Source organism: Hibiscus syriacus, unplaced genomic scaffold (genome assembly GCF_006381635.1).
Source record: "Hibiscus syriacus cultivar Baekdansim isolate YM2019G1 unplaced genomic scaffold, ASM638163v2 tig00110183_pilon, whole genome shotgun sequence".
NCBI classification, from domain to species: Eukaryota; Viridiplantae; Streptophyta; class Magnoliopsida; order Malvales; family Malvaceae; genus Hibiscus; species Hibiscus syriacus.
Genome location: NW_024062614.1, coordinates 708,008 through 731,790, shown reverse-complemented (window position 1 = coordinate 731,790; position 23,783 = coordinate 708,008). Strand labels below are relative to the sequence as shown.

Genomic DNA, 23,783 nt, shown 5'->3' with positions numbered 1-23,783 from the left:
TTTGGCGATGTCTCGATTGATCAAGATGATGTTTATTTATAATCATATTGATCTTCCCTGTTTTGGACTCTCGAATTAAATTTTGATACGCGATTTACGATCAGAGATAATTTTCTCATGACCCTTGATTCTGAGTTGCAATTGTCGGTGGTCTTCAATAGTGTGATCCCCTGTTGCGGTTCGATTTTCGATGCAATCAGTTATGTTCGTATCTATCTTTTGTTGGAATATTTTAGATGAGTTTTTTAATTTTTTCCCTGTATGATCCTTATATGATCTTAATTCTTAAATGCTTCTTGTATGTATTAATGGTTATAAGAATATGTTCTAATTACATGTCCATTGTAAAATTAGATTTTACTATCTCTTTTTTTAATAAAACCAGCAGCTTCTATTTACATAAAAAATCATAAATATTTAGTTTGTGAAAGGGAAAAGATAACTATGAATATTAGAATTTTTTTCTCTATACATATAAAATAATTATATTAGTGGAGTCTTAATTCAACTGATACAATTATTATTATAATATCTAAAAAATATTGGTTTAAACATGTTTAAGCTCATTTTCCTATTATTTACGGGTGGAGGGAAGTTTACGCATACATAGTTTGGTTGGTCCTACCGAATGAAGTATAATCGGAATCATTCAATTAGGTATGATATTAAGATCAAATATTAAAAGAGACAAATTACTTAAGTTTAAAATAATAAGGATTGTGTCGGAACCGTCTTTCGGGTGGGTCCGGAATTAGGTTTCTACTTGGATAAAACGAATTGGAGTCGCCACCAATAATTTATTTTAAAACAAATGGGTTGACCGGATACCTTATTTCTTATATGATCTGCGTCTTTCCAAAGATGTGTCGGATTCGGGAGTCAGTTACAGTCAAAGAAGGGTTAGCACCCTTAAACTGCCCTTTCGGTACTACGTAATTTTCAGTTGTCTTTAGTTAAGAAAGTTGCAAGCTAAATTAAAAAGTAAAAATTGATCCGAATTACTTACCTCTGATTGACTGAACAAAGACCCTTAAAAAGACTTAAAGATTTGAAATGAAAAGCCGAATTGGATTAAGATATAAAATGTTAAATATAAAAAATAATAAACAAATAAGAAAAATATCTTATTTTAGGTGAATCTTTTTATATTAAGAATTGAATGTATTTTTTACATGTATTTTATTACAAGAACCATGAATATTTTTTTTAATTTTAAGAGTGGAGTTAAAAATAGTGACGAATGTTAAAACCCTATTTTTTTCATTAACCGCTTTCTTATTATTATTTTCTTTTATTTTTTGTTTGACTAGCAACGACAACAATTTTAATATTCATCGTCGAATGTTTGTATTTTTTTCTTTATTTTTTATATTACATTCTATTTTTTTCTTTGTTTTATTTTTTTAATTATCAATAATTATGTCTCTATAGTACGCTTTTGTCTGTCTATATGCCACGTTTTTCTCTGTCTTTTTGTATGTTTTCGGTCGTTTGGTCTTTTTTTCGTTTAATTTCATCATGGTTAGTTTTGGCGAGATCTCGATTGATCAAGATGATGTTTATTTATAATCATATTGATCTTCCCTGTTTTGGACTCTCGAATTAAATTTTGATACGCGATTTACGATCAGAGATAATTTTCTCATGACCCTTGATTCTGAGTTGCAATTGTCGGTGGTCTTCAATAGTGTGATCCCCTGTTGCGGTTCGATTTTCGATGCAATTAGATATGTTCGTATCTATCTTTTGTTGGAATATTTTAGATGAGTTTTTTAATTTTTTCCCTGTATGATCCTTATATGATCTTAATTCTTAAATGCTTCTTGTATGTATTAATGGTTATAAGAATATGTTCTAATTACATGTCCATTGTAAAATTAGATTTTACTATCTCTTTTTTAATAAAACCAGCAGCTTCTATTTACATAAAAAATCATAAATATTTAGTTTGTGAAAGGGATAAGATAACTATGAATATTAGAATTTTTTTCTCTATACATATAAAATAATTATATTAGTGGAGTCTTAATTCAACTGATACAATTATTATTATAATATCTAAAAAAATATTGGTTTAAACATGTTTAAGCTCATTTTCCTATTATTTACGGGTGGAGAGAAGTTTACGCATACATAGTTTGGTTGGTCCTACCGAATGAAGTATAATCGGAATCATTCAATTAGGTATGATATTAAGATCAAATATTAAAAGAGACAAATTACTTAAGTTTAAAATAATAAGGATTGTGTTGGAACCGTCTTTCGGGTGGGTCCGGAATTAGGCTTCTACTTGGATAAAACGAATTGGAGTCGCCACCAATAATTTATTTTAAAACAAATGGGTTGACCGGATACCTTATTTCTTATATGATCTGCGTCTTTCCAAAGATGTGTCGGATTCGGGAGTCAGTTACAGTCAAAGAAGGGTTAGCACCCTTAAACTGCCCTTTCGGTACTACGTAATTTTCAGTTGTCTTTAGTTAAGAAAGTTGCAAGCTAAATTAAAAAGTAAAAATTGATCCGAATTACTTACCTCTGATTGACTGAACAAAGACCCTTAAAAAGACTTAAAGATTTGAAATGAAAAGTCGAATTGGATTAAGATATAAAATGTTAAATATAAAAAGAATAATAAAATAAAATAAGAAAAGCAAATAAAATGTTAAAATAAATAAAGCAAAAAAATGAATAAAAATAAATAAGAATAAAAAGAAAAAATGGAAAAGAAACAGAAATAAAAATAAAAATAAAACAACAAAATAAAATAAAAAAATAAAAAAATATATATACATATAATATAGTGTTTGAAAAAAATAATAATGAAAGAATAGTAAATATATACATATAAAATACTAAAAAAAATAACAAATCTACCACTAATATCAATTCACCGAAAACAAAGAAAAGTTTGGTTAGACATGAAGAAAAAAAAGGAGAATGAGGCCTATGGAGATGATAATGTCAAAAGTTGCTAATATATATATATATATATATATAATAAAGTAAGTAAAAAATAATAAAAATATATACATATAAAATATTAGGTAAAAAAGAAATAATAATAATAATAAATAATAAAGTAAAATATATACATATATATAATAGTAATATATATTATTTAATAAAAAAATAAATAATAAATAAAAATAAAAATAATATATATATATAATATTAGGTAAACAATAAAATAGGGGGTAACATATATATATATATATATATATATTAACGTGTAAACAATAAAAATAATAAAAATAAAATAAAAAATAATAATCAAATAATAATAATAATAAAAGGGTTAAATTGTAATAAAAATCAAACTGGGTCAAATTGGGAGGAAAATTGATGTGGAAATCGAATTTAATAGAAGCTTTTAAAACTGGAGAGACGAAAAGCGGAGTTTGCCCTTTTTTAAAGCAAAACACGCTGATCAGAAGCTATTTGGGTCGGGTTATGGGTCGATCCATGGGTACACTATATGACTTAAAAAAAATTAAAAACCTCATTTGTTTCATTTTAACCCAAGCTCTCATCCCCCTATTCCCTTTCTCTCTTGATTGTTCTTCATCAGGGAAGAACAACCATTGATGTTTCCAGATTTCGACCACCGTTTTCTCGGTGTCGCCTCCGATCATCGGCGGCAAAATTATATTTTTTTCGAAAACTTTTTCGTACGCTCTCTTCAAATATCAAAACAATTTTTTGAAAAAACACATCAAGGGGAGTATATCTACAAAAAAAGTTTTGTACAACCCCCTTTACGATCATCGGCGAAGCCCATTTTTTGGTGTTATTCGAGGCCAAATGAAGAAAAAGCAAGCAAAAAAAAACATGCAAGAATCGTGCAAGGTAAAAAAGAATTCGCCTTTTAATTTCTCTTCGAATCGTGTTACAAAAGATTTCGAATTTGTTTTGCATTTCTCTTGATCTTTCATAGTATCTCTCTGTGTCCATCGTATGTAAATGTTACGTTTATTTATAGGAAAATAAAACACTATTTTTACTCTCCTAATCGAACCTAAAGTATAATGTTTGTTGCTTGTTGACGTTGATGCCGAGAAAACCGACAGAAAATGCGGTCGTAGGGCTGGAACAACGCTTGTGGAGAAAAGTTTAAACCCTAATTTTCTCTAGGGTTTCAAACCGGGTCGGTACGGGTTCGGGTCCACTGTTGGGTACTCCAAACGGGTCGCGGGTTTGTTGCTGGGTCACCCACTATTTGGGTCTTGTGTAATGGCTCTGGGCTGCTAAGTGTTGTATCTGGGCTTCTGGGCCACTTATATTTTGAAACTTGTTTAGTTTTTGTTTGCTTGTGGGTTGCTAGATTTGTATTTGGGCTATGTAATGGAACGAAATGGGGTGTCTACAGATGCCCCTCTTTGCTCATTATCGTGTAATGAAAATAGGGCAAAGATTAAAAGACACAAATTTCGTCCAGATCGAATGTCCTCTGCCGTAGAGTTGAAACTCGATGTTAAGTCTGGTTTGTTAATTTGGATTGAACCACGAAATGACTCTCTCATAGTGAGGTTGAGATAAACTAGAAAATCCTGAGTACGATATCATTCAATGTGAAGTTGAAGCCGAACTCAAAGATTTAGGAAGCAGCTCCTGAATCTTCTTCAAGATACTTCATCATGAAGCTGAGATTTGACCTGAACACTTCGGTATTACTGTGTTACAGATGACTCATTTGTCGTAAAGTTGGGTCAATCTTTTGGGTACGATATCCTTCGCTGTGAAGTTGAAATCGTAGAAAGAACGGAAAGTGGCTTCTTATTGCTATTCCTAACCTTGGTCTTCTTATCGACTTAAAGACCTTGGTGTGAAAATTTGACCGGAAAGTAGTCGATATGTCATCAAGCTGATGGAATCGAACTCGACAGTTTTCTATTGACAGATATCCCTTCTTGTCTTGAGCTATGCTGTAAATGATGTGCCTTTGAGCTGAGTGTAATCGAACTCGAAGGTCTTTTGTTGGCAGATAACCCTTCTTGTCTTGAGCTATGCTGTAAATGATGTGCCTTTGAGCTGAGTGTAATCGAACTCGAAGGTCTTTTGTTGGTAGATATCCCTTCTTGGCTTGATCTATGGTGCAAATGATGTGCCTTTGAGCTGAGTGTAATCTAACTCGAAGGTCTTTGTTCACAGATAACCCTTCTAGACTTGAGTTATGCTGTAAATTTGATATGCTTTTGAACTGAATGTAATCGAACTCGAATGTCTTTGATGATATATAGCCCTTTTTACATTGAGATATGCTGGAAATGATGTGCTTTTGAGCCGAGTGTATTCGAAATCGAAGGTCTTTGATGACAGATAGCCCTTCTTTCCTTGAGTTATGCTGCAAATGATGTGCCTTTGAGCTGAGTGTAATCGAACTCGAAGGTCTTTTGTTGGTATATAGCCCTTCTTGCCTTGAGCTATGCTGCAAATGATATGCCTTTGAGCTGAGTGTAATCGAACTCGAAGGTTTTGGTTAACAGATAACCCTTCTAGCCTTGAGTTATGTTATAAATGATGTGTCTTTGAACTGAGTGTAATCGAACTCGAAGGTCTTTTGGTGGCAGATAACCCTTCTTGCCTTGAGCTATGCTACAAATGATGTGTCTTTGAGCTAAGTGTAATCGAACTCAAAGGTCTTTCTTGACAGATAGCCCTTCTCGTCTTGAGCTATGCTGCAAATAGAAAAAATGGCTTCCATTCACAGGTCTAAGTCGGTCAAAATTCTTAGGTGGTTCCCTTGAGCGGGTCTGGACCAGGTGAGATGATCTTTGAATGGCTCATCTTCACGGGAAAACCATGTGGTAAATTCTGTCAGCCGGATATCTTTCATCGTGGAATCAAAATCTAGCTTGAAAATGTTAACTGGAAACATGCTACTCATTGTTGAGTTAAGTTGAACTGGATTCGTTCTGAATTGGCTCTCGAACCCATCTGAAATTGATTCTGAGATCTGTTGATATGTCAAGTCAGTTGAGTTGTAGATTCTCACTACTGAGTTAAGTAACCACCATCGATCTTTAAAGGAGCTTTTGAATCGAGTATCTTTCGTCTTGTAGTTGAAACTTGACTCTAAAAGCTGTAAAAAAAACGTATGCTGAAAATAACAAATGTGATACTCTTGAGTATGCTAAGATGCATGCAACATGAATTGGTTCTTCTTTTATTTCTTAGATGGAGCCTTATTCTTTGTCTGCATTTTCATGCATGTGGAGGAAAGACCTTCAGAAGATCTGATAATTCATATCAAGATATTGAATTCCCCAAGATGCCCCAATATTCGATGTTGAATCTAAAAAAATGCAACAACATTTGATGTTGAATCTTCAAAGATGCCCCATTGTTCCTCATTTCTTGCTTCAGCATTGATTCTAAACATGAGCTTTATATCTGAGAGCTACATGTCATTTACCAAGATTCACTCTAGAGAGATTGTCTTGTTTGAAAAATATTTTTCTTTCTCTTTTATTTTCAAAGTTCTGAAAATATCAATTAAAAGAGTTTCGAAAAAGTTTTGAAAATATTGCCCCTTTCTCAGTTTTACAATTGAGACGAATCATAAAACTAGAGTTCTTTGGATATCAAAGAATTAATTAAATTGATAATCCTTCAATAAATTATAGCTATTTGACAAGTGTCAAGATCAAAGCTATCTTTGGGAAATGGTTAAGTAAGAAAAGGATAAAAAAAGTCTCAGGTTATTGTGTTTGGTCAACGGTTTGGCATTTTTGTTTATTTGATGCTCAATGGTTTGATGGGTAGCTTGTATGCTCCTCTACTGAAAGTGTTCTCCAACTCTCAGCTCTCATGGTCACACTCAGATTGTGTGATGCCTTATCAAGGAATTTGTATATTTGAGCCACCTTTTCAGGTTTTCAACTCGAATCCTCCTTTGGTTTCAAGGTGTAATCAGAGTTTACGTCTTGAACCCCCTTTGTTATTTTTCTCTATCATACATTAAATATTTTAGAAAACTTTTTGTAAATAAAGATTAATCCTGTTGGCGGGTGAAGATAGTTTTTTCTGTTCAGAAATCCATGTATGATTAGAAGGGACTTTTATGGCACGTAACGTAGGCCATGGTTCATGGTTATGAAAGAAAATAATAAACAGACTCAAACAAGTGTTTAAGGGTATTGAACCAAGGATCAATTCATTATGATTCCTTCAATCATGTCTTGTTCAATTTGAATATGCTCGTATGTGTTTCTCTTGATTCCCTCTGGATGCTCCATGATCTTCGAGTGAAGTGATTTGGGATGGTTGTGCTTGATCAATCTCATAATTTCAATCTCGATGAGTCATTTGAATCGATAGAATCTTTGCATATGTCTTGTCTTCTTTTTTCTTCATTTGTTCCTTTATTTTTGTTTCTTTTTTCTTTTTTTTTTTTTTTCTTTTCTCTTTTTGTTCTTGATTGGATCTTCGCACTTGGCATTTGGTTCACCTTTTGGTATCTCATTGGATTGATGATTTCACTCATGTGAGCAGATTTCTTCCACCTTGCCCCCTAGTGTGGAGGGTGATCCTTAGTTAGGGTTGAATCAGAAGAAAAATACTATAGGCTCAAAAGGGGACAACAAAAGATATATTTATATATATATATATATGGATAAATGAAACAGAGTCGTTCATCATCTCATACACAAAAGTCCTCACAGAAGAGGTATCCTTAGGGGGATAGAATTTCTGGATTAATTTTATTCACATGAAAGCAGTGTAATTAATGCATGATAGAATTGTTTCGAATGAATTCTTCTTTCTACTTCTTGCTCCCAACATGTCTCAATATTCAAGCTCCCTGCGAGATGCCCCAAGTTGTGTCTTAGAAGAATGCTCAAATGAACAACTCAATGTCTTAGGTTTTATTGGAAAAAATGTTGATTTTAGGTCTAAAAAGATGATGGTGTGACTTTATTGACTCAAAGGTATGAGTATGACTCTTTGTATCTTCATTAATTATTCTGGGTAAAACAATCGAGGGATTTTTTTTGTTTTAGACAATATAAGAAATGTCTGATCTTGCCATATGTCAAAATCTATAATTCTTGAATAATTAAAAGAATCTTAATTCATTCGATATTCAAAGAACTAAAGATTACAATTTGTTCAATTATTCCACCTTAGAAGGTAACATAAATTCAGTCGTTTAAAAGATTAAGCAAATATGAAATATCAAAAACGTGTTCAAACAAAACAATGCTCTCAGTGCAAATAATAGATGCAATGCCCCATTCTTTGATTGTCCATGCCCCTGAATCCATCAGGTTTTGGATCTTGTGCTTCAGTGCCTTACAGTTATCAAAGGAATATCTGGAGCTTCCTATGTGGTAACTGCACACAACTTCAACATCATAAACCGTAGGGAATGAGAACTCTTCTCTTAGATCATCCTAGAAGGCTCAATCCTACAACCTGTTGAACAAACTTCCACCGTACTGATTTCAGTTTTTCTTTAATTGTTCAAATCTTGCTTCCATGTGGTGTCACGTGATTATGACCACTTCATCGAATGCACCATGACTTAATTTCATGTTTATGAAAATGCTTAAAAATGAAATATAGATGTAAATGTAAAAATGCATGAAATGTTTGAAGCATTGATCTGAAAACATGTATGTTATTATAAATAATCTTTATTGGGACAAAAATGTTATTTCTTAAGAATAAAAAAACCACCAAGTCTTCTAGACCCCGAACAGCTTCTGATAGGTTGACTCATCTTCTGCCTTCTTCTGTCACCAGTGAATACCCTATCCAACCGTTCCGGATTCTCTGGCTAAACCGTGCAAGTGACGAGCTACTTTTTGTACTTTTTCCTGAAGTATAGAATGACTATACCTTTGTTGAACTTGTTACCTAACAAAACGCTATTGGAGCATTCCATCGATAGGAGTTATCCGAAGTTCATTTGCTTGTTTCTTTAATTTGTTAATAATGGCCTCCAATTTCATCTTTTTCTTGTTCTATTTGAAGGGACTCTATAAGTCAGCAATCGTTTCTCGTCTTGCCCCTGCAACCTTTGCCAAACCATTTTCGAAAAGTGGACTTTTGTTGTGCTTGGTGTAAATCTCGGTCCACTCTGAGTTATTCACAATGCAGCAGAGTGACATATTCTTTGATTGCAGGTACCACATCTTCTTGGTTGAATTGTCTTGTAGATTGTCTCCCTGACCATAGCTGAACCTCCGCGTTTTCACCTCTTGTATTACAACCCCTTTGTCATTAATGCAAATTATTTAGGTTTAACGAACACGTTTTAGTGGATCAACACCTCTTTTGAATGACGAAAATGATGAAAATAAAATGAAAGAGAACAAAAATGAAAAGAGTTAGCGAGGTAAATATAATAATCAAAACAATAATGAAAATAAAGTCCTACCACACATGATATCTACCCCTAATGCTTATTATTCCTACTCGGACGTGATCTATCCCACATGTTAATTTTAAACCAGTCCTAACCGCATAAATTTCTAGTTCACATGCTTTGAACAGAAAATAAAGCAGGAAATAATCTCAAAGCAGCCTAGGGTTTGAAATGAGATTTTGGGGTAAGCTCTAATTCCATGTAGTCTCATGGTTTAGGTTCTAAAGAAAGGTACCCGAGTTCTCCTTGCTGGTGCCCCTTGGGCTTGTCAGACCCTTAGTTCTAAGCTCATTACAAGCTTGTGTGGACTAAGTTAAACTCGAGAGGATACATTCCCTTATGCCCATACGGAGAATAAATTCTCACGAAAGCGTCGCTTTTACCCCCACTTAAAAAATGGGTTTGGAGCTCGGGTTTAGAGCTTTAGATGAAAAATCTTTAAAGGCGGAAATCATTGAAAAAACGGTCAGTACAACTATTTACTCCAAAATATAATCAAAAGTAAGCAATAAGGATTGAAATGTTACCTTAAAATTTAAACTTACCCTTTTCATTGAAAAGACAACTGAAATTACCTTAACCTGACTCACTTACTTGTCCCCAATGGAGTCGCCAAGCTGTCGGAACCGTCTTTCGGGTGAGCCCGAAATTGGGCTTCGACTTGGATAAAACGAATTGTAGTCGCCATCGATCATTTATTTTAAAACAAATGGGTTGATAGGATACCTTATTTCTTACATGATCTGTGTTTTTCCAAAGATGTGTCGGATTCAGGAGTCGGTTACAGTTAAGGAAGGGTTAGTACCCTTGAACTGCCCTTTCGGTACTGCTTAATTTCCAGTTGTCTTTAGTTAAGAAAGTTGCAAATTAAATAATAAAAGAAAAATAATAAAAATAATAAAAATAATATATACATATAATATAGTGTTTGAAAATAATAATAATGAAAGAATAGTAAATATATACATATAAAATGCTAAAAAAATAAAAAAGTAATAAATCTACCCACTAATATTAATTCACCGAAAACAAAGAAAAGCTTGGTCAGACATAAAGAAAAAAAGAATGAGGCCTAGGGAGATGATAATGTCAAAAGTTGGTAATATATATATAATATAATATGTAATAAAGTAAGTAAAAAACAATAAAAATATATACATATAAAATATTTGGTAAAAACAAAATAATAATAAATAATAAAGTAAAATATATACATATATATAATAGTAAGATATATTATTTAATAAAAAATAAATAAAATAAATAATAAATAATAAAATACATATATATATATAATATTAGGTAAAACAATAAAACAGAGGGTAACATGTATATAGATATATATATATATATTAACGTGTAAGCAATAAAAATAATAAAAATAAAAAAAAATAAAAAATAATAATCAAATAAAAATAATAATAAAAGGGTTAAAGTGTAACAAAAATCAAATATGGGGCCAAATTGGGATGAAAATTGATGTGGAAATTGAATTTGGGGTCAAAATAGAAGTTTTTAAAATCGGAGAGGCCAAAAGAGGAGTTTGCCCTTTTTTAAAGCAAAACACGCGGATCAGAAGCTGTTTGGGTCGAGTTATGGGTCGATCCATGGGTACACTAGATAACTTAATTTTTAAAAAAAACCTCATTTGTTTCATTTTAACCCAAGCTCTCCTCCCCCTATTCCCTTTCTCTCTCAGTTGTTCTTCATCAGGGAAGAACAACCATCGCTGTTTCTAGATTCCGGCCGTTGTGCCGCCTTGCTAGCCGTCGTTGGTTGGCGCCGACCGTCGGTCATCGACGAAAAAATTATATTTTTTTTCCGAAAACTTTTTCGTACGCTCTCTTCAAATATCAAAACAATTTTTCGAAAAAACGCCTCAAGGGGAGTAGATCTAGAAAAAATGTTTCGTACAACCCCCTTTCCGGTCATCAACGAAGCCAATTTTTGGGTGTTATTCGAGGCCACACGAAGACAAAGCAAGCGAAAAAAACATGCAAGAATCATGCAAGGTAAAAAAGAATTCGCCTTTTAATTTATCTTCGAATCGTGTTACAAAAGATTTCAAATTTGTTTTGTATTTCTCTCTATCTTTCGTAGTATCTCTCTGTGTCCATCGTATGTAAATGTTACGCTTATTTATAGAAAAATAAAAACTATTTTTACTCTCCTAATCGAACCTAAAGTCTAATGTTTGTTGCTTGTTGACGTTGATGCCGAGAAAACAGGCGGAGAATGCGGTCATGGGGCTGGAACAGCGTTGTGGAGTAGGCCTGTAAATGAACTGAACGTTCAGTGAACCGTTCATGAACCGTGCGGCGGGAAGTTCGTTTATATTCGTTTATTTATTAAATGAACGAATATGAACAATATTTTGCGTTCGTTTAATTAAATGGACGAACACGAACAAAGGGCTCGTTTTGTTCGTGTTCGTTCGTTCATTTACGTTCGTGAACGTTCGATTATATGTTCGTTCTTTTATGTTTGAATAAAGGGAAAGTTGAATATGTTACGAAGATTATTGAAGTTGTTTGAATTTCAAGAAGATTGTTTTGTCGAACAAATTAACTTTAAGACTTTATTATGTTCATATAGTTTATTTATGATTTATGTATGTTTTTGTCGTATTCGAACAAATTAACTCTGAAGTTGCAGGTTATATTAAAGAATTTTAAGTTGTTATTCTTGTTGTTTACTTTTTTTACATCTATTTGTTGTGTTCGAATAAGTTTGTTTTTTTGTGTTTGTGTTGTTCGTTTTTGTTCGTTTATTGTGTTCGTTTATGTTCGTTTATTTTCGTTCGTTTGTGTTCGTTTACGTCCATTTATGTTCGTTTATCATTTAAGTGAACGAACATGAACAAGCTATATTTCTTAATGAACGAACATGAACAAAAAAAATTTGTTCGTTTATGTTTATGTTCGTTTATTTATTGAATGAACGAACATGAACATACCTCCGTTCGTGTGCGTTCGGTTCATTTACAGGCCTACTGTGTAGGCATGCATCGCTTGTGGAGAAAAGTTTGAAACCCTAATTTGCTCTAGGGTTTCAAACCGGGTCGGTATGGGTTCGGGTCCACTGTTGGGTGCTCCAAACGGGTCGCGGGTTTGTTGTTGGGTCACCGACTATTTGGGTCTTGTGTAATGGCTCTAGGTTACTGAGTGTTGTATCTGGGCTTTTGGGCCACTTATATTTTGAAACTTGTTTGGTTTTTGTTTGCTTGTGGTTGCTAGATTTGTATTTGGGCTATGTAATGGGACGAAATGAGGTGTCTACAGATTGATCGATGATTCAAAAATCTAATTTAACTTAAATTTAAATCGATAGAAGCTTAAATGTTATTAAACTAAAAACTTAAGGAGTGATGATTTACGTGGTCAGTCGCATGCTTTAATTCTCAGGGTTATTATACTTATCTATGTAAATTGATAGAGCCCAGAGGTGTTTATGAATGGAGAGTAAGTTAGATTTATGTCATATGCTAATACAGCTTATGCTTATCTAAGTCTAATTCAATCTGAGATATGAGCCTCAAATTTTATTAAAGTTCAATGACATTTGTAAATAACTAATATAAGATTGTTTTTGCTCTTCAAACAGTTATGATATCTTTAATCTCTATCTATTTGTAAAATTACTTGAATAATAAAATGAGAAAATACTGTTTATATAAGATAAGTAAAATTTGTTTTTTTAAACTAAAATCTTTACTACAATATTAGATAGCAGTCGACATGACTATATAACGATTTTTGAAAGCCGTTAGGATTGCACGACGACTTTTTCATACAAATGACAGAGAAGAAGAAAATTTCGAACAGAAACATCATGTAATTCTGATGATTTCCAAAAGTCACCGTATAATATTGATGACTTTCACCTAGTACTATAGCAAAAATCCAAATTCAAAAAATAGTTTTACGGTAGTTTATATGAATAATGTTTCTCACTCTATTATTTAAATAAAATTAGTTGTTCTCTTCTTCCCTCTTCCTCTTTTTTCTTTAGAGTTTATATCATTTTGTATAGATCCGATCAACCTTTTTTTATTTTGTTTAGCTGACGACGACATTAATTTTGATGCTAGTTGTCGACCGCCGGTTATCTTCTCCTTTTGTTTCTTTTTAAATATTTTAATAAGAATAATTTTGCATTTGTGACACTTCTTTATGGTACTTTTTCTCTTCTTTTGTGACACAATTTCATCTTCTTTCTCGGTCGTGTGACCTTTTTTATTTTATGTTTTCTCAGGATTGGATATGACGACGTTACGATTGATCAAGACAGCGCTTATTTGTAACCATGTTGATATTCCTTGTTATGGACTCTCAGATTAAATTTGGATGCGACTTTGCATTCGCGGATAGTTTATCACGACGCTCAACTCTGATTTGCGGTTCTTAGTGATCTTTCAATAACTTAATCCCCTTTTGTGATTTGCTTGTTGATGTGATTATATTTATTTGTATCTATTTTTTTGTTAAAGTATTTTGGTTGGATTTTTAACATTTTCCATGTATGATCATCATATGATCTAAAGTAGCTAATTTGAAGATGTCCAAATTATGTATTTAGTTTACAAAGATAGTTGTAAATCCTTATTGTAATTTGGAATTATTTTTACTTTTTAAAAATAATAGCGACTTCTATTTAAAAAATAAATAAAATTACCATTTTAAAAATATCTATTTTGTATTCAAGATTTATACTTACTACATATCTGTTTAAAAAATGTGTATTTTAATAATTTATATTCTAGATTTATAACCAACTATATATACTGACCAATACATTCGACATTTAATACAAAATTATCTTGAGCTCTATTCTTTATTCTATTATGCAGTGAGGCAAAGCTGCCTCTGATGTATATTTCATCCATCAGAATCAGGAACATTAGGACATTCAAGTTTCGTTGCAGATTTCCTCCATGACCTTCAACAGTCTTCAATATTTCGCCACCCATCGTTCATAAATTTATCAATACCACAGCATTTTCTTTTTTATGAATAATCCGGAATATATACAAGATAATATCTATTCAACAATAACTCTTAGCCTTTTTACATTGAACGCTCACACCCCTGATATTCATGGTATTCAAACCTAAAACCTCAAGAAATAATAACAATTTCTTTACCCCAATGTCACTTGGTTTGTACACAACATTAACTTCTGTTTATATAACAATGGCCGATTTCAAACTCAGAGTCACCTGGTTATCTATTTCAGTCTGCGTGTTCTCTTTATTTTCGTCAATCATTTCCTTCCATTGCTCACTCATTTTCTTAATATAAAGCAGTTTCTGATCCTAAATTTACTAAACGTTCACCATGAAGGTAATGTCACAGTTTCAAATGGAGCCAATATTGTACTTGACATATTAACAAGTTAAAATGTTAATCCACAAGATACTTATCACATTGTTTTTTCTTTCTTTCTAACAACCATAAATGTCTAACTCATTAATCAACGAATCCGAACCAGATAATACAAAATTTCATTATAAAATTGACTCTTTCAATCTAATTTACTCATTCACAGTGGAGTCATTCGATCTTTAGTCATAAATCTTTGATATAAATGGCAGTAAAGACGGTAATGTTTTTTTACATTAATGAAATAATTGGCTGTGCCTAAGGTATCATCGGCTGAGCTGCCTTAAGTCTATAAAAGAACGCATAGTCTATTCCCTAAAAAGTTGCATTTTTGCTTATATCATGGCATAATAAATATATAGCAGTCCGTCCTAATATAAAGTGTCAAAAAGAGTACAAATTCAGTACCATACATTTTGACTGTGCAATAACTCAACCACAGCAGACACCACTCCCTTTCCTCCAACGGAAATATCAAACCCAGGTTCCTCAATCTTTCTGTTCAAAAGCTTGTCAAGTTCTCCTCGCAGTTTCTGCATGAAAACGATGACGACGACGATGATTATAAGCAAAACAAACAGAGATAACCATGTATGTTTAAAAGTGTTTGATGTACTTTTTTATGCAAAAGAAAAGCGTGCCAGTGATTACCCGTATCAAGTCTAATACACTCTTTGAAGCAGAAAAATGAAGGTACCCTCCAAGCATCTCAATATGCTCTGCTGTTTTGCTAGGAATAAGATTACCGCCGAATAGAAGCAAAGCATAATCAGAGATGTTGGTCGAGTCTCGGACAAATATGCTGGTTGTTTTGACCTTCTCACTGTAAACCATGTAGGGCAATGGGAAGAGATGAACCCCTGCGTTAACGGATGCAGGATGAATGTCGACTTTCCCGACTTCTTTAGTGTAGAATGCTGTACGCTTTCCTCTTCTTTTGCATTGCACAACATTTGGGTAAAGCCCAGCACAAAGGATTGCACATACCATCTCCAAATCATGGCTGTATTGGTTGTAAGCCTGTATAAAAATACACATGGAACTTAATTATAAGCACAATTAGACAGACAGCGTTTTCAAGTTAAAAACTAACACCAAAGACTGATAAAACTAGCAGTATGTGTACAGAATGAATGAAAACCTAGTTATTTTTTTAATTAAAAAAAAACGCCAGATAGAATAAGGTTTGTGCATGGCAATAAGAATAGTTAAGACAACGAGCTTACACTAGCACCCCGTGATTTGTCTACAAATCCTATGTCTGATAACAGGTCAATAAACTGATTTCTCATATCCTCCATCATCTGCAAGGTTACGGGGGATAAAAAGTTTTCCCAACAAAATGCTCTCTCTCTTCCATTACGTTTTGCATCTCTATATCCTTCAAAGGCTTTAAGAACTGCTATATGGTCACTACATGTAAAAAAGTTAATATTTTCCAGTTAGAAACACGATTATAATCAAGTTTATTTTGCAAATCACGGAGAATGGATAACTCAGCAAAGCGACCTAACCTGCAAGAATCATCAGCGAAGGATCTTTTGGCTGCGTCAGCTTCCTCTTTCCTATTTATAGGAAGGACAAATGGGTCACGATGAGCAAGAGCAGCTGCAATTGTCAAGGCAGGATTCAGGCATTGAAAAATGGCTCCCATCAGAAGCATTTTTCCTATGTTTGGGTCCAAAGGTAGAGTGCAAAGATGGCGACCTGCAAAAAGAGCAGTTCAGATAATATTTGACAAACCTTGAGAACAATGATTAAAAAGAGAAAAGATATACCAAGAGGTGTAAGCTCCTCTGTATCATCCAAAGCTCCAATTGTTTTAAGAAGCTCAATTGCATTTTCAACAGAAAGATGATCTGGCGGCTGAAGTGCCTTTTCCAGAAATGATCCCACAGTTCCAAGCTGCAAGCTTTTGATATGAAGGCATAACTCTTGCAATGGTGTTCGGAGAATTTCAGGTAATTGATACTCAAGCATTGCATCGTGAATTAATTTTGGGTACAGCCTATAGCAAACTCCAGGTTGCACACGGCCAGCACGGCCTCGTCTCTATAACAACCACACCAAGTCAGAAAGAAATCTTGGTAACAGATGAAACTAGCCAAAACTTGGAATAAATGTAGAGAATTACCTATCAACCCCTGAACTTGAAAATAAATAAATACCTGACGTGCTGAAGCCTTTGAAATCCATGATGGTAAAAGACAAGCCAGCTTGTTAAGAGCGTCATAACTTGTATCCTTTGCCTTTCCACAGTCTATAACATACACAACATCATCTATGGTAATGCTACTTTCAGCAATATTTGTCGCCAAAACAATTTTTCTGAAAGACGGAGCAGCAAATTCAGAATTCAAGATGAGATAAAAGAGAACCAAAACAAAATGATAAAAAAATGTAGAACAGCACAGGCCATAGTGACCAGTTGGAAGCATACAGCAACGAACGGTATATGGATGTTGCAAAACAGGCAATGGAAACAAGTAGCATAGCAAAAACAGCAGTTAGGCCATTAACTAATTATTCGCCACTTGACAAAGAAAACCCATCTTTAATGACATGAAATTCTAGAATTTGTATTCTGACATTAAAAAATGATAACATATATATTTCGTACAATATTATCTAAGAAGTCATATGAATTTACAAGAATCCAAACTAAAAATATAATGCATCATCCTTGCTCTTCAATCCATCCAACCATGAGAAGAATCTTGGATGCCAATCTCAGTATCTCCTGCATTGCTTTAGGATAAGAATCCTTGCTACAGGTAAGGGCATATTAATGGTTTAATGCTTAGTTCTTTACACGATGATTTGATCATGTCGGATATAGCCATGTACTTTGTATTTAGTATTTTACTTTGTATGAAACTTGATATTTTAGATTTATCTATGTAGAATACAAGATAGCTATCTGTTTAGATAAGAAAGTAAACACCTAGCAGGGCTCTTATGTTGTAAATCCTAGTTGGACTCTACTGTTGTAACCCAGCCTATTTTAATAGGTCTGATTTAGTTGTTTATTTGAATAACAGAGGAATAGCAGAGAAAAACAACTCTGTCCTCTTTTCAGTAAATTCACATGGTATCAGGCTAGTTTCCGATCCTGGAATACTATGGTGTACACACCAACATTTTACTCTGAAATCAGTTCCGAATTGGACCAGCATTCATCACAAAATACCCTCTTCAATTCCTCACTTATTCCTATAGTCTGTCATGCTAATACGGAGGGTGTTTCCACCACCAACAGTGACAACAATCACTTCACTAAGGAGCAGATTGGAGCACTACAAAAGCTTCTTGGGCAGATGTCAATCTGTCATGATCAACATTTTATTTTGATGGCACATCAAGGAATTTTCTCCTTTGCCACTATTGCTGCAAACAAATCTTGGATAGTAGATTCTGGAACATCAGCCCATATGACCGGTGATATTAACGTTCTTCAAAGCTTCAGTCCACAACCTAGTCACTCAACTGTTAGAACAGCATATGACTCTCTCTCCAAAGTAGAAGGAATAAGAACCATTAAATTAACAAAGGACTCACTCTCTCATCTGTCCTTTATAATCCTTAAATTAGCTTGCAATCTCGTTTCTGTTAGTAAGCTATATGGTGAAAACTGTCACTAAATTTCATTCCAATCTTTGCAAATTACAGGCACAAGATTCGGAGAGGGTGATTGCCACTGCTGAGCTGTGTGATGGTCTCTACATCCTAAAAAAGACCTCTCCAACAAGACAAGTTCACACAAGTTGCATTTTAGAGTTTGTTTCTACTTCTTCATTTAGTTCTCTCATTTTTTTTTTATAAGATTTGAAGGCCTCATTAAAAACCTCCTTGATTAATGGAGCTTGTATAGAAGCTCTTTAATCAGCGGAAGGAGGAAAAGAGTGCCTTATAATTTCATTAAAGAAAATAATTATTACAACCTAGGAAAATCAATTCCAAATAACCCTTACAACAATCAACAAACCCCACTGAACAGTAACTAGAAAACCCCACTGAACAGTAACTAGAAAACCCCACTGAACAGTAACTAGAAAACCAAACTGAAAATGCGAACACCACAAAAACCATCCTATACCAGCCTTTTCTAAAGCATCAACATCCATATTAACTGTCTTTGCAACCCATTTAACAACCCCCAAAATTCTAAGATTATCCACTATATCTCTAACAATGAAACCATATACAACTGGACATGAATCAACATTGTTGATCCAGTCTACTGCAACCTTGCTATCACTCTCAACAATCAGCCTATCTTTAACCCTCCCTTGAAAATAGACAGAGAAAGAAATACCCCTTTGAATAGCTTTAAGTTCCTTCAATGTCGGAGGTCACAAACCAGCAGGCTCCTGAAAAGAGACAGAGAAAGAAATACCCTTTGAATAGCTATTAAGAATGGATTGGTTTTTTTCTTTTCTTCCAATTGGGCTAACAAGGGTAGACTTATTTTGGAAAGTGATAGCAAATGTGCAGTGGAATGGATTTTAAAGCTACAACCTGCTCCTACTTTTTTCAGTGATTTGGTGGAGGAAATTGGAGTTCTTGTTACTGCTAAGGGCGTCGTTCTTAGATGGGTTCCTAGGAGTTGCAATATGGACAGGTTAGCTAAGCAGGGGATCAGTTGAGTGTTGCAGGCTTTCTGTTGAGTCTGATGACCTAGCTGAGGATGGGTTAGGCTAAGGGGTCTTTGTTTCCCAATGCTATTTGTATTAATGTCCTGTTTTATTATCGAGGGTTAGAGTGTTATGTATATCTTATGTTATTCAGGGCTAGAATGTATTGTGTATCTTATGTAATTCTGGTCTATTAATAAATTGAGGTACTCTTTTCCTCCCTCAACTAGTTGCCACTTTTCAAGAGTCAACTATGATGGAGGTTTTTAATGAGACCTCCTATTCCTATAAAAAAAATAGCTTTAAGTTCCTTCAATGTCGGAGGTCCCGAACCAGCAGGCTCCTGAAAAGAACCTAGGATTGCACCAGAATGATCCCTCAAAAGACCTCCAAGACCTGATTTCTTCCAATCACTGCTAGTGGCTGCATCCACATTCAATTTGATGAAACCCATAGGGGGAGGTAGCCAAGGGATTATAGAAGACTTCAAGAAATTGTAGGGCGAGTAAGAATCCCCTATTGAAGGATCAGAAATCAAAGAGTCCTTAGGAATAGAAACATCCTTATGCTTTGCTAGAAACCAAGAAGCAAGCCTAACTCTTGTTAAGAAGAATAATTCTGTCTGATCAAGCTTCCCCCTTTTTTTTTTTTGATAGGAATGTAGGCCTCGTTAAAAACCCCCTTCATGATTAATGGAACACTAAGTGTTTCTCAATCAGCGGAAGGAGGAAAAGAGTGCCTTAGGATTAATTAAAAACCACAATATACATAATGTTTAACAACACATAAACACTCCCTTTACATAATCCAACCCAAAGACTACAAAAGCAAATCACAAATGTAAAACTAGCCAATACCAGCTTTGGCTAAACTATCAGCCTCAACATTGGCTGACCTAGCAACCCATCTAATAATACCATTCAACTCCCTTAACTTAGTAACAATATCTTTTACTAAATTAGAGTATACACCGGGACATAGCTCAAAATTCTTGACCCACTCTACTGCAAGCTTACTGTCAGATTCAATCAATAAACGTTCCTTCATCTGCTGATGAAACGGCTCAAAAAAAATTAGGCCCCTCTTAACTGCCAACAACTCAATCAGCGCCGGAGGACCTGGACCAGAAGGCTCTTGAAAAGAGCCCATCACCGAGCCATCCTCATCTCTAAGAATTCCCCCAACACCACTCTTCCTCCAATCACCATTCACTGCTGCATCCACATTAAGTTTAATAAAACCCTTTGGAGGAGGAGACCAAGACACAATTTCAATGATCGAACACCTTGACTTAGAGCAATAATCCCCAATAGTAGGATCAGAGATGAGAGAGTCGTTTAGAATAGAGACATCCTTGGTATTCGTTATGAACCAGGTCGCCAGCCTACATCTTGCCATAAAAAACAGATCGATCTGATCGAGCCTACCCCCATCAAACACAATGTCATTCCTATATTTCCATATAGTCCATAGCACCACACCTGGAATATATGACCAAATTCTAGAATTAGGGACCAAATGCTCCCAAGCTATCAGAAAACTTTGAGCATTGGCCTGCAAAACCGAACTAACACCCCACAATTTCAAAAATTTCATCCACAATGCCCATGCCACAAGGCAAGTAAAAAATAAATGCAAAGAGGATTCAACCTCTTTTTTACAAAGGGGACATGACACATATAACAGCTGAAACCCCTCTCCTTTGTAGTTCCTGTTTTACTGGCAGTCTATGATGCACAACCTGCCACAAAAAGACCTCCACTCTGGGAGGCACCAAACCCCTCCAAATGAATTTCATCCAAAAAGAATCAGCTGACAAAACAGGACTGCAAGCTTTGACACTGGTCTTAACAGAATAGATCCCATCCCCGTTTCCTCTCCAAACCCACCCATCAGACAGATCCTTGGACAGAGGTATATTGTGAATTAAGGTCATCAGATCGCAGAATTGAACCAGTTCCCAGTCACTCAAACTCCTTCTCAATTGAACATGCCAACACCAAACTGAGTACTTGAACTCACCAAACTCTTTTAACTTCCCATTTTTATTTACAGACAGAACAAATAATCTGGGGAAGACCTCTTTAAGAGGGGAAACAGTCGCCCAATTATCAGACCAGAAACTTCTCTCATTTGCAAACCTCCAAGACCATTTCCTAGCAGTGCTCTGTTCATACAAACCAGATTCCGAACTCCCAAGCCTCCCTCATTCTTTGATCTGCAGACATCATCCCATTTAACCCAGTGTATCTTCTTTATACCATTTCTCCCTCCCCATAAAAATTAAACATAATTGAATTGAGAGACTTAAGGATTGAAGTTGGAATCTTGAACATAGACAAAAAAATATGTAGGCAATGAGGATAGAACCGATTTGATCAATGCCAATCTCCCTGCTAATGAAAGAGTAGCAGCCTTCCAACCTGCTAATTTAGTGTGAAAATTCTGCACCACTGGTTTCCAAATAACTGAAGAATTCTTAGTAGCACCTAGTGGGAGGCCTAGATAGTTAGAGGGGAAGTTTCCAACTGTACAACCAATAAAATATGCCCAAATCTTAACCTCCTCTTGGGAAATATTAATCCCGAACAATCTGCTTTTCTTAAGGTTTAGTTGCAGCCCTGACATAACCTCAAATACTAAGCACCCTCTTCACATTCATAATTTGCGTCTTCGAAACTCCACAAAAAATAATTAGGTCATCCGCAAACTGCAAGTGCGTAAGATTAAAGGACCCTTTCTCCTTGCTAATCCCTCAGAAACAGCCCTTCGAATTAATAAATTCAATAATTCCCCAACTAGATTAAATAATAAAGGAGAGAGTGAACATCCCTGTTTAAGACCCGTGGCCATTGGAAACTCCTCGAATGGAACCCCATTGACTAACACTGAAATCGAAGCGATAGAAACACATCTCTTGATCCAACTTATCCAAGTAGAACCGAAATCCATCTTTTCCATCACCTTGAACAAAATAGGCCAGTCAACCGTATCACAAGCCTTTTTAAAATCAACTTTAAAAACACAACCCTTTAGCCCTTTCTTCCTCCAATAATCAATACCCTCGTTAGCAATGAGAGAGCAATCCAAAATTTGTCGTCCGGGTATAAAAGCAAATTTAGTCGGGCTGATGATCTCCTATACAACTTCTAAGCCTTCTGAAAAGACTTGGATAAAATCTTATAAACTCATCCTACTAGGCTTATAGGTCTATAATCATCAAGGCTCCCAATGTTAGAACCCTTAGGAATAAGGGTGATAAAAGTATGGTTAATACCATGTTCCCAATCTTTCCCCACATAGAATCTGTGAAAAAACTGCAGAATGTTTCCCTTAAGAACAGACCAAAACCTTTTAAAAAATCCCAAGTTCAATCCGTCAAGCCCCGGAGCTTTATAACTATTGCAAGACTTTAGAGTCTCCCAAACCTCCTCCTTGAAAAATTCCTTCTCTAAAAGAATACTTTGTTCGAGGGAAATTCTAGGAAAAACCAACCCAATATCTTCAACGTCTAAAGTAGACCGATCATTGAAAATTTTGAAAAAATGATCTTTAACAGTGGCCTTGATAACAGCTGGATCATGAGTAATATTCCCATCAACTATTAAAGCATTCAACGCATTTTGTTTTCTTTTAACTTTTTTTTTTATAGGAATAGGAGGCCTCATTAAAAACCTCCCTCTTAGTTGGCTCTTGTGAAAGAGGCAACTAGCGGAAGGAGGAAAAGAGTACCTCATTTTATTAATAACCCATAATTACACAAGATACAACTTACATAATAAACTTCCCTAGATAAAATACATAACACTACAACAACAGACACAACACCTCAACCAATCCCCTCTTTTGCTAACTTGTCTGCTTCCCAATTAAAACTCCTTGGAATCCAATTAATAATAAAACCCCTAGCAGATACATAGGCCCCAATTTCCTCAACCAAAGAGCTACAGAACGTTGGGGCAGAAATAGGTATCAAGATCCAATCCACACCTTTCCTGCAATCACTCTCGAGGATAAGTCTTCCCTTCGTTTCCCACTCCGATGAAAGAAATACATCAATTCCCTGCTTAATAGCTTTTAACTCAGCTAACATAGGAGGGACTGGTCCCACAGCCATAGAGAAAGAGGCTAAAATAGAGCAATTGGAATCTTTTAAAACTCCTCCAATTCCTCCCTGCAGCCCATCCCCTCTCACTGCCCCATCAACATTGAATTTAAAGAAATCATGAGGGGGCGGAGACCAACAAATAACCTTCTTCTTCTTAGATATCTTAGTATGGATTCTGTCCGCAAGCGATGGATCCCCATCAAGAGGAATGTTAACAAGAGGAAATTTAGCTAAGAACCATTTAGCCAGCCTAAATCTGGTTAAAAAGAACAGAGATGAGCTATCAAAAT

The 23,783-nt window shown here is 34.7% G+C and overlaps 1 protein-coding gene across 1 annotated transcript in view; it reads right to left on the bottom strand.

Annotated features, from left to right (window-relative positions):
- Positions 1 to 14,959: 14,959 nt before the first annotated feature.
- Positions 14,960 to 23,783, bottom strand: part of LOC120217101 (DExH-box ATP-dependent RNA helicase DExH1-like) — a 38,340-nt gene continuing 29,516 nt past the window's right edge. The window contains 6 exon segments of the mRNA XM_039214307.1: positions 14,960 to 15,284; positions 15,403 to 15,771; positions 15,978 to 16,164; positions 16,266 to 16,458; positions 16,530 to 16,803; positions 16,920 to 17,079. Coding sequence (XP_039070238.1) covers positions 15,153 to 15,284; positions 15,403 to 15,771; positions 15,978 to 16,164; positions 16,266 to 16,458; positions 16,530 to 16,803; positions 16,920 to 17,079 — 1,315 coding nt within the window. The 3' untranslated portion in view covers positions 14,960 to 15,152.